The sequence below is a fragment of the Musca autumnalis genome, unplaced genomic scaffold (genome assembly GCF_047663935.1).
Source record: "Musca autumnalis isolate F117 unplaced genomic scaffold, ASM4766393v1 scaffold_3, whole genome shotgun sequence".
NCBI classification, from domain to species: Eukaryota; Metazoa; Arthropoda; class Insecta; order Diptera; family Muscidae; genus Musca; species Musca autumnalis.
Genome location: NW_027411866.1, coordinates 63,263,650 through 63,275,900, shown reverse-complemented (window position 1 = coordinate 63,275,900; position 12,251 = coordinate 63,263,650). Strand labels below are relative to the sequence as shown.

General features: G+C 41.2%; 1 protein-coding gene across 1 annotated transcript in view; it reads left to right on the top strand.

Moving 5' to 3' along the window:
- The window catches only part of schlank (ceramide synthase schlank), a 157,525-nt gene extending 147,408 nt beyond the window's left edge, over positions 1-10,117 (top strand). The window contains exons 6-7 of the mRNA XM_073979201.1: positions 9,622-9,766; positions 9,824-10,117. Of these exons, the coding sequence (XP_073835302.1) occupies positions 9,622-9,766; positions 9,824-9,949 (271 nt within the window). The 3' untranslated portion in view covers positions 9,950-10,117. The remainder of the gene's footprint in view (positions 1-9,621; positions 9,767-9,823) is intronic.
- Positions 10,118-12,251: the final 2,134 nt, after the last annotated feature.

Genomic DNA, 12,251 nt, shown 5'->3' with positions numbered 1-12,251 from the left:
ACATCAACTGATTGTAGTAATCAATAGGTCCAGAGAAAAACGCAACTTTTCTGTATTGGTTTGCTTATACAAAAAGACAGCAGATCCTACAGTCACTGCGAGCATTGGCTTTTGATCCTAGCAGTATAATCTTTTTTAAAACTGGTATCAAAGACGACTACCCGATTCTGCCATAGAGATGTTCCGAAAATTTTGAGGCAGTGGATCCTCCTCAGATGAAATATAAAAAAGAAATTTCAACACCTGCAAGACTTAAAACGCTTAATTCCAAGTGATTGTCATTACTTTAATGACAACATTCCTTATGACAATTAAAAGTTACATTTAAACTGTTACATATCACTTAATTTATATGAACTATATTTTGTACACAAATTGACTTAAATACAACAATAAATATAATATTCCAGATTTAATATCGTCTAATACAATTGAAGTTATAAGTAATTATAGTGATGGTTGGAATAGACAGTTCACCTAATTGTGGTCCATTGAAATTGAAACGTCAAGACTGGAAATTGAACCCAACACCGTCAGATTGCTAGTTTAAAGTTCGCTTAACCGCGTAGGCCAATAAACCATTTCTAATTTGTTTATAATTTTTAATTTATACTAGTTTCTTCAAATGTATACTCAATAAATTGTGGGTTACGTCTTTTAGCATTTCAGAAAAATACAATACCAAAAGACGTAACCAACACAGCTTCTAACATTCTGGAAAAACAATTAATTTTTTTCCAAAAATATATTTCTTCTCTGTCTTAAAACACGATACTTAAAATTTTCCATATTTTATAACACCGATTTCATTTTATAACGTTTTTTGCTTCTCCTGTAAGGTTTTATTTTTGTGGGTTACGTCTTCCGGCATTTATGGTGACGATATGTATAATTGGAGTTCAGTCTACATTTTGCATACATTGCGAAAAGTCGATTTTGGGCTACTCGTATCTCCGAATAACACTGACTGTTTTCAACAAATAACTAACAATTAAAATTTTTCCTTTTCTGGAGTAAATTATTATGGCATCAGTGATCCTGGAGGGACGTTCCAAAAAGGAAATGAACTAAAAATACTATATATGTATAACCAGAGTAATTCCCTAAAATCTGGGAATTCTTGCGAATCAAACATTCAAATCCGAACAAACCGTTAAAATCATATAACATATTTTTGATCTCGAAACCCATATGTTAAGTTTGGTTTAGGATACGCAGCTTCTGTGATGGTCCATTGTGATCATCCTGAGTATTTGAAATTAGATGAGTAGTAAAGATGATTGTTGTTGTGATGAATTGTATGTGATCACTGGTCAGTGTTATTGAATTGCAGATGTAGGTGGTGGTACGATAAGTTGTGTGTGTATATTTTCTTTGGTAGCTATGGTGGTGATGAAGATGTTTCGATGGGCGATGCTTAAAGATGGGCAATATATATTAATACTTGTGCAGATGGTTGTAGATGTGGTGATGATGTGATGGTGATGTTGTCAGATGGTTGTGTATATGGTAAAGGTTGTAGATGAGATGTGGTTTAGATGTGTAGGTGGTGATATCTGTAGATGAGATGCGGTTCTAAATATGGATATAGATGTGAAGGAGGTGTTGACGTTACGATGACTGATAGATTCTGGGCTATTACATTACAGTAGTCGCTATGGAGATGGAGGTGGTAGGTAGCAGAAGTGTTGATGATGTGATGGAGGTATTGACAGATGGTTGTGGATATGGCGATGGTTGTAAATACGATGTGGTTGAAGATGTGTAGATGATGATCGTTGTAGATTGGATGTGATGTGATGGTTATAGGTGTGTTATAGATGTGATGACGATGTGAAGGAGGTGTTTTCGTGATGAAGATTGATGAATTCTGGGCTACTGCATTAGGTTAGGTTAGGTTTGGGGATGTGTAGTCAATATATATGTATATTGACTACGCCACTCGGAGACCTTTCGGTCCATTGTGATCATCCATAAAGAAAAAAAAGGAGGTTCAGAATTACCTGAAAAGAGAAGAGAAAAGAGAGAAGAATAAAGAAAAAAGGGGGGTGTGGTTTGGAGAGTAGTAATAAATGAATTATTTATAAGAAAGAATGAAGATGTAATAATAAAGAGAGGGTGGTTTATTTGGCGATGGTGGAAAAAACTGTCAGAGAAGTAGTTACGCTTATGGGTCGCGCCGTCCCAGCCACTTCAGATTTTTGATGATGTTGTTTATGATTGTTGGTTCCATGTTTGAGTAGAAGGTTAAGCTTGGAGGAAAGCGTATTCCTGTTAATCTATACCGCTTTCGAGTTAACATCGGGCAACGACATAGAATATGCTCGATCGTCTCCGTTTCCTCCTCATCTTCACAGAGCCTGCAATAGTCCACGCCATCATCCTGCCATTTGCCGATAAAAGCTCGGATGTTGCAATGGCCGGTAATGACTCCCGTCAATACCCTGATTTCTGACTTACTCAAACTTAAAAGCGAAGTTGTTCTCTTTGTTGAAAGATTCGGCCAAATGGCCCTTGACACGTTGCACCTTGGTTCATTATGCCATAGTTCCTTGGCCTGTTCTTCAAAGAACGTCTCCACCTTCCGAAAAACGTGACATATGGGTGGTTTAAAAGAAACAGTGATAGCTTGACTTGTTGATTGAGATCCGTGTCTTGCCAATTCATCTGCCTTCTCGTTTCCCACAATGTCACAGTGTCCCGGTACCCAGCAGAGTCGGACAGCTTTAGTTAGGTTCGCCAAGGCAGTTCTACACTCAAGAACGGCCTCAGACTTGATATTGGGGGATTTGATGGCTTTAAGAGCCGGCTGACTATCAACGAAGATAGTCACCGTTTCAAAGATTTCAGCATCCAGACTTTTTATCAACTCTGCGGCCATTTTGATCGCGAAGATTTCTGCTTGGAAAACGCTACAATCGCTGTTCAACCTATAAGAGTACTCGAGGCAAAGCTTTTCGCAGTAGACGCCAGCTCCGGTACCTTCTTCCATCTTGGAACTGTCTGTATAGAAAGCCAGACCGTCCAGAGGAGGGTTACTACGGATCCAGTCATCTCTACTAGGGATAACGACCTCAAAATCATCAAATCTATGGATTGGTGATAAGTAGTCGCTGAACTTCCCCTGCTGATTTAAGCCAAGGTTTGGCCCTAGCTCTCGAAGAATGCATGCATGACCATAGGTGCTGTCACGCCAACGATTCAATTCATGTAGCCTTAGAGCACTACGTGCTGCTTGACCTTTGATGCTAATTCTCGTGGGCAAGAGGTTTAGCATCGCGTTCAGAGCTGCTTGTGGTGTACTTCTAAAAGCTCCAGTTATCAGGATCGAGGCTGCCCTTTGCACCTTGTCTATGCTGCCCGAGTTCGATTTATGTCGAAGCGCATGCCACCAGACAAGACATCCGTAGGATAGGATGGGTCTCACCACAGTATTATACAACCAGTGTATAATAGCTGGATTTAGACCCCAACTTTTCCCAATCGAATTCTTACATGAATAGAGTGCGATCATACCTCTCTTCGTCCGTTCCTCGACGTTCCTTTTCCATCTCAGTTGAGAATCCAGGATTGTACCTAGGTATTTGGCCTCAGGAGATAGATGCAACTGCACTCCATCCAATGTTGGTGGTATGAAGTCGCCAAGCTTACGCTTTCCAATACCAGTTCTGTTTTCGTTGGATTTACACCAAGGCCATTTGTGGTGGCCCAACGAGACAGCTTTGATAAGGCTCCTTGCATAAGCTCCGAAATAGTGGACAAGAATTTGCCAGTTATTAGTAAAACTACATCATCCGCGTATGCGACAACCTTGATGCCCTGATTGTCGAATTCCGCCAAAATATTGTTTATCACAAGTAGCCACAGCAGCGGTGAGAGTACACCTCCCTGGGGAGTACCTCTAGTTACTGTCTTCCTTGTTGTCAACTCCCCAATACTGGAATTTATGATCCTGCTCTCCAGCATTCTCTTTATCCGGCAGATCAGGGTTTCAGGGGTGTTGACCGATCTAAGCGAGAGATGAATGGATTCAAGTTTTACGTTGTTAAAGGCTCCTTCTATATCCAGGAAAGCCGCCAAGGTAAAGTTTGAGTTCTCCATATTTCTCTCAATGAAACCCACGACCTCATGAAGAGCAGTTTCGACAGATTTACCTTTCATGTAGGCATGCTGCGAGTCGCTCAGCGAGGCAGTGTCTACAAAGCTCCTAATCTCCAGATCGATCAGTCGTTCGAGTGTCTTGAGGAGAAAGGAGGATAGACTAATAGGTCTGTAGTCTTTCGGTGCAGAGTGACTGGTTTTCCCCGCTTTGGGGATGTAAGTTACCTTTACCTCTTTCCACAGATCTGGTACGCAGGAAAGAAACAAACAGGCCCTAAAGATCTCCTCCAGAATTTGGTATATCCGCGGTGCAGCAAAATGAAGCATCGCAGGAATTACTCCATCTGGACCAGGTGACTTATAGGGTTTGAATGTACTTACTGCCCACTTTATTTTGTTTCTGCTTACAACCTTATCAATGAGGCTCTCGTCCACTGACTCTTGGACTTGGAAGTTGTCACATTCAATGTGAAGGTTACTGGCATCCGTGCAGTCAGGGAAGTGGGTCTCAGCTAGAAGCTTTAGAGTCTCAAGACCTGAGTCTGTCCACGTGCCGTCCGGTTTTTTGACACTACCGATGGATTTGGGGTCCTTCGAGAGTATCTTACGGAATCTGGCAGCGTCGTTTACCCCTTCTACAGACTCACAGAAACAAATCCATGACTTCTTTTTGGCGCGCTTGATTTCACTCTTGTATTTGGTGAAACTCGCTTTATACGATTCCCAGTCACTGTCAAGTTTCGTCGAGTGCGCCTTGTTGTACAACTTTTTGGTGTTTTTCCGTAGTTCGCCAAGATCCTTATTCCACCACACCGGTTGGGATTTCTTCCCAGGATAAGTTAATGGACAGGCATCCTTATGGCAGCGAAGAAGGATTTCTGTTAGGTTGGACACCTTACTGTTAAGCTCGGCAACTGTTTCTATCCTTCCGGGGAGTGTCAGTTGATGGTTCGTCAGATCAGTGAACCTTCCCCAGTCCGTCCTTCTCGGGTTCCTATAAGGATTTTGGCGGACTCCGTCGAAAGAGATTTCAAAGTATATCCTCATATGATCCGAAAAGGAGCATTTGTTGGATACCCTCCAGTTCCTGACGACAGAATCATCTAAATTAGACAGGGTTAGATCAATGACCTCCTCCCTGTCTCTAATTTTAAAGGTGGGATCGTTTCCTATATTACATATTCTTAGATTGTAAGATAATATAAAATTGAAAATCGACTCACCTCTAGTGTTTGTGTCTTTGCTGCCCCAGTAAAAATGGTGGATAACGTTACAAACGCCCAGGTTCTCCTTCAGCAGCCTGTGTACCCCCTGATTTGGTGGATCAGGGTCATCATACGGCATGTAGATTGAGGACAGGAGAGTGGCCTTCTCCCTGCCGTTCTCCAGTCGCACCGTGCACATGTCTCCATTACTGTAATTAGATAGAAAGATTAGATTGAGGTTCTTCCTACCTACCACACAGGTCCTCACCTTGTCCCCTTCGGACGATGCGAAGACCTCGAAGTTGGCATTGTTCAGTCCAGAGACCTTATTTATATATATATAAGGTTCCTGGACTAGAACAATGTCTACCTCTGAGTTCGTGAGGGACAGGAGTAGTTCGGCGGCAGCTGCTTTACAATGATGCAGATAAATCTGCAAAATGCGTAGCACCTGCCGCCTGCCTACTCCTACTGATTTCCGCGAGGTGGACTCAGTCGGAACCGAACCCATCCTGAACCGGAGTTCAGTTTTCCCTCACGAATCTTAAGGTACTCCTCTCCTGAGGAGTCTACCGCCATCTTGATGTCCATCCCTCCATTCTCCTTACAAGGAGTGAGGCTCATTACAGTCCAGTCCTTAGTAAGGAGACCTGGGTTCTGGAGCTCCAGCATCCTCAGCAGAAGTTCCTTATCCACGGTAGGTGGGGGAACCCATGCTGGGAATACCTTCCTGGACGGAATCTCCGTTATAGACACCGCAGCAATTTTTGCCCCCTCCCAAAGTTCATCAAAGCCATTAACTGTCTTCTTAAGGTACTCTTGCGAGCTCCTGTTGAGACATTTAATGACTTTAACTCCCTTGTGAAGGAAGGCGCCACCAAACTGGCGGTCACCCTGGTTCGCCTCAGTGGACACAATGGCTAAACGAAGCCGAGTCTCGAAGAGCAACCAGTGACTTTCGCTGATTTTCCCGAAGGGGTCAGCTCGGTCGATGATTGCAACTAGGAGCTCGTCATCGTTTGCCACCGTGGCCGTTTTTGGCGTAGGGTTTCCTACGTCCTCGCTCACGTGCCTTGGTAACAGCTTTTCCTGAGGAGGTGGACGCCTTCTCAGTACTGGTGCTGCTTCCCTTGGCTTTGTGAGCAAGGACACCAGCATAGAAGTTCGCCGCGTTGACCGTCTGAGAGATCATCGTCTTCTTTGGCGAAGGCTGTGGGCCTTCTGAAGAGCGAACTCGCTTCACAGTCTTTGACTGCGAGGACTTGTTCGTCTTCTCCGAAGTCGATGGTGTCCCAGTCGATCCACCCGTCGTTACCCCCGAGTGGCTTGCGCAGGTCTTAGACACCTTCTGTTCGTCCGCTCTACCCTCATCAGTTGGGGTAGGATCCGGATTTGGGACAGTCACCTTCTCCAGTTGACTACTCTTACGAGAATCATTTGGAGTCGGATTATGCCCCTTATCCTTTTCCAGTCCCTTCTGGCTCGGGTTCGGCTTCGGAACAGCTTTAGGTTCCACCTTGCTGTCAGAAGCAGCAGGCTTCACCTCCACCTTTTTGCTTGTCGCCGCAGTCTCTACTGAGTCTTTGGCTGAAGCAGGGTTCGGGAGAAAGATTTTGTCCACGAGGAGCTCGCATCTGGGTGCATTTGGATAGATTCTTTCGAATTTCCGCATGTACTTGAGCTTGCTCTTGATGAACATGATCTCTCTCCTAGTATGCGAGCTCGCGTCCCTTCCCACGAACTTGCGCAGATACGAAGCTGCACGTTTGTAGTGCCTCGTATCTGAAGCCTCTTTGGCGGAAATTGCGACTGCGTCGGTGTCCGTCGATGAGGTTTCCTTGGATTCCCCAATGCAGGCCGGAGACTCAGAGTCAGTGGCAATTGTTGGAGCTTCCGTTGATTCCCCCTCGATGGTCATCGACTTAGAGTCAGTGGCTGTTGATGGATCATCTCTAGATTCTCCATCAACATCCATTGACTCCGTGGCAATCTGCCTTCGAAGCTTAGTATCGGCTGGTGCCGATACAGGACCAGACTGGTTGCGACTTGTCTGTGGTTGCGAACCCAGGTTCACAACCTCTTCGACCACATCACCGTCAGTGGACACGTCGTCATCAGACCTTCTTGTTGACTCAGCTGGGATCACCGTAATGTCCAGTTCGTCGTCAGTGAGGGTGAGATTGTTGAGCATGTCCTCTGGTGGTATGGTCGGAACAAGTCTCTCCAGTTGGTCAAGGAGTTCCCTACTCTGTCTCTCCAGACTATCCCCAATCACTTTGAGATGTAGGTCGTCCCCGACCAAAACTTCGGTCCTGTCAGCCGTGGACTGATTAACACCAGTTTTGGCTAAAGCATTATCCTTTTGAAAAACCGGTCCGTCAACAATATTTCGGGTTGTATATTCTGCACTTGTAGCAGTTACGGCTGTAGGTGCCAAGGCATCCACACCTGAGACAGCCGGATCACAATCGCTTGATCTCGACGGTACGTGGCTTGTGATCTCACCAACGCTTACCGCCGGTACTGGGTTATTAACTCCCTGCACCGTAACTTTACTCCTTTTACGTCTTTTACCCATCTTAGTTGATTTATTTAAGGGAACTACCCCGATCCAATTTTGGTCCACGGGGGGTTTGAAAGAGAAACAAACCCCCAGGGTTTCTGAGATATGTGGAGACAGTAAACACCTTCAGTTTCCCTCGGGCGCTGCCGACCCCGCATATCTCAGAAACCCCCTTCCCATCCGCCACCCGGGAAGACGCGCCCAGTAGAAGATTGGCAACTCCCGTGGGAGCATTACAGTTGTCGCTATGGAGATGGAGGTGGTAGATTGTATTTAGATAGGAGAAAGTGGGGAAACAGGAGAGAAGTAGATGATGGCTTGATTGCAAAAAAAAAATCATAGACTATTCATAATCTATATTGACCCGCCCCATAGCCACTTAAGGCTTCTGCAGTGTGCTTACAGGGCTGTAGTGTCGAGAGAGGAAAAGTAAGAGAGGGCTTCAATCACATATACACCATATAGCCTGTGTCTTTTGACCGACAGTCTACGACACCGACAGAGGAGGTGCTCGATTGTCTCCGTCTCCTCTTCATCCGCACATAAGCTACAATACTCAATGTTATTGTTATTCCACTTGCATGTCATAGATCTTACGATACGGTGGCCGATTATGACCCCTATAGCGATTCTGATTTCTGACTTGCGAAGTGAGAGAAGGGGCACAGTTCTACGCCCCGAAATTTCCGGCCAGATTGACTGCGATACCTTGCACCCAGGTAAGTCTTGCCAAATTCTTACGGTTTTCTCTGCTTAGAGCTTACTGAGGAAGAAGCAAAGCGGTGGCTTAACATAGTCCTCCACCCTAAGGTCCGAGGACTGGGAGCCTCTCCTTGCTAATTCATCAACTATCTCATTTCCCTCAACATTACAGTGCCCTGGTACCCAACAAAAATTAACGTGTATATTGCATGATTTTTTAAGATGTTTAAGATGAGAGATATACATGAAAATAAAATAGTATTAGAGTTACACAACAGCGAAACATTTGATGAAGAACGACAACTCGAAAACAACGATATGTTTTACGACATTCGAAACCAACATGATGTAATTAAGGCGTTCTAGTTTTAATCAAAAACGAACATACAGCGACTGGGCATTCTAAAAAATTAGAACCTCTATACAAAGATCCTTTTATTATAACGCAAGTTCTTCAAAACGATCGATATTTTATTGAAGACTTACCCGGCTCTAACAGAAAACCATGCCATTATAAATCAATGCACGCATCCGATAAATTAAAACGATGCTGTATCCTATCACACAACGAAGATGAAAATAGCGAAGACGAAATTCAATAAGACGTTTCAATCGAGGACGATTGATTGGATGACCGACTGTTAGAGTACAAAAATTTGCAACCCTGCAAAATCGAATGATTTCAACGAAGAGAAGAAGAAGAGGATGCTGATGAGCAGAAGTGCAGTCAGTTGTTGCATAAACGTCGTAGCGCACGCGCGCATTCTATTTAACATTATATTGTTTTCACATCACATACTTCTACTTTATTTGTATTCTTTAAATGAATGAAATCAATAAATGTTTTGTGTTTCCTTTAAAGTATAAACCATGACCGTGCCTTATCCTCTTCAATCTTCTACATAAGTTATTCAAATATTTCATTACCTTATTCATTCCATGTTACATTTTCTCGCCTCTCACCTGCAATATGTCAATTGCGAAATCTATAATGCTCTAGACTTCCATATGGACTTAAAATAATATTTTAATTTTATTATATAATTTTAGCTCTTCAATTGAGGCACCGAGGATTCTTCCTATGTTCCCAGCATACTATATTTTCAATAGTTTGCTCATTATGCTGCTTTTACTGCATATTGTTTGGACCTATATGATACTTAAAATTGTAATAGATTCACTACAAAAGGGATTGGTAAGCAATTATTTCCAATACACCAAATGCATATTTATTACTTTATTTATTTCATAGATGTCTGGTGACATAAGATCAAGTGACAGTGAAGTCTCGGAAAGTTCGGAAAGCCAGAAATCTGTCAATGGTGATGTTAAAAGTGCTAATAATATAAAAAAGAAATGTTCAACCAAAAAGGAATAACCAAATATAGCATAAAATTCGTCGTTCATTTGTATGCTATGTACAAACTATAAAGTAGTAAATATTAAAATGCTTTTTATTGTCAAGAAATTATACAAAAAATCATTTATTTTGTAATATTTTATTGGAATAGCAAATGTAAAATAATAAATGTTTTATTTTATTGTTGCCTGCGCGTTTATATTGTTTTATATGTCTGATTCACAAACTCTCGAGTTGATGACAATTTCTAACAAAAAGGATGATGACGATGATCTGCAACCGGTGGAAATTTTGTGATTTGCGGTAGACACAAAATAAAACGATACTTGTACGCATCGCCACTCTCCTTTTTGCGTTAGAGTGTAATAATCAATATTCTGTTGAAAGTCAAACACAAACATTGCTGATTCATATTTAACGCATTAAAAGGTAAACACCTTACTGCTTCGTAAAAATGAATGTGATTGCTTGAATTGTTCGTGTTGACTTCGTTTCGAGTATACTTTATGCATAAGAATAGCGAAAAGAAAAACAACGGAAACCCCGCGAATCTCCCAAAGACCGTTGTTAATGGCTCAGCCCATGAAAGCTGTTTTTGCTGCCAGGTTCGCACCAGTTGTAACGGCTGATGACATAAATTACTATATCAAATCTAAAATAAATGGAGATTATTTCCTGAAAACTTATAAATTAAAACAGCGCTACTCAGAGAATAGATCGTCATTCAAAATTATTGTACCTCAGAACATATTTGATCAGATATTATCGATAGATTTTTGGCCTCCTCAAGCATTTATAAAAGAATTTGTTGAAAAATCAGACAACTTAGCTCACTTACCTCATAGACCAGAGTCGACTCCAAAAAACTAAATAATTCTATTTCAATTTGCTATCAGAACGTTAGGGGACTAAATACAAAATTGTCTCGACTGTTCACTGATAGTTTCGATTTCGAGTTTCAAATTATAGTACTCTCAGAAACTTGGTTGAAACCTTCTGTTTTAAATAGCGAAATATTATGCTCAAGATATCAAATTTTTAGAAAAGATCGAATCATTAAAAAAGGTGGCGGTGTTCTAATTGCAGTCGATTCCAAATACCCATCTAATATTATTACATTAAATGACCTATATGACATCGAGTTCATAGGAGTCTGTATTGAATTTGTCAAGTTTAAATTATTTGTTACCTGTTCATATATACCTCCTGCATCTGACCACAATCTGTATTTTCAACATTTATCCGCAATAAACTCAATAGCCTCGAGAATGTGTGATACTGATAAAATTCTAATACTAGGAGACTTTAACTTGCCGTCAATTAAGTGGCTTTCGCTTGAGGACTCTGATGGTATGACACCATTGACCCCAAGTGAGAATACGAACCAGCTCTCTTTTGATGTTGTAACTCGCTTCTCGGAAATAAATATGTATCAAATAAATAATGTAATAAATAAGTATGGTAAGATACTGGACTTAGTATTTGTGAATAATACTCTAAATTTTGAAATTTCGAGAATTCATCCTGTATCTATTCCTGAAGATTACCATCATCCCACACTTTGTATACAGTTGATTTATAACTCCCCAATTTCAACACCACTAACCTCTAGAACATTCAAATCTGTTTTCAACTTTAAGAAAACTAACTTTCAAAAACTGAATCTTCTCATTACTTCCACAGAATGGGCCTCTTTGTTTCACTGTAATAATCAATTTGACCTTGAACAGGCTGTTAATAAATTTTATGACGTACTGAATAATTTTCTTAATGAATGTGTACCAAAAGTTAAAATAAATTCTTCTAATAAATTGCCGTGGATTACTTCCGAATTGTCCGCTCTAAAAAACTCTAAAAATAGACTTTTCAAAAAATTTAAAAAGTCGGGATCTACTATAGATTATTCAAATTATTCCATTGCCAGATCAAAGTACAACATTGAATCTCACAGGTCATATAAAATGTACATTGATAAAATTAAGATAAATATTAAATCCGATCCAAAATCGTTTTATGATTTTGTTAATTTAAAAAGAAAAAGTACCCGTAGACCTCATTTAATAAAATATAATAATAATGAATTCGTAGGCGATCGTGATATCGCTGAATGTTTTGCTAATTTCTTTGCTTCAACATATTCGTATAGCAATAGTTTCTTGGATACTCAATATCCATATCAGTTACCTAACATGGATAACCTTAGTATGCCGTTTCTCAGAACTGAAGACATTTCAAAGGGTTTATGCTGCCTTAAACCTATAAAAAGTCCAGGTCCTGATGGCATACCTAGTATAATACTTAAAAATTGCCATAATTCCTT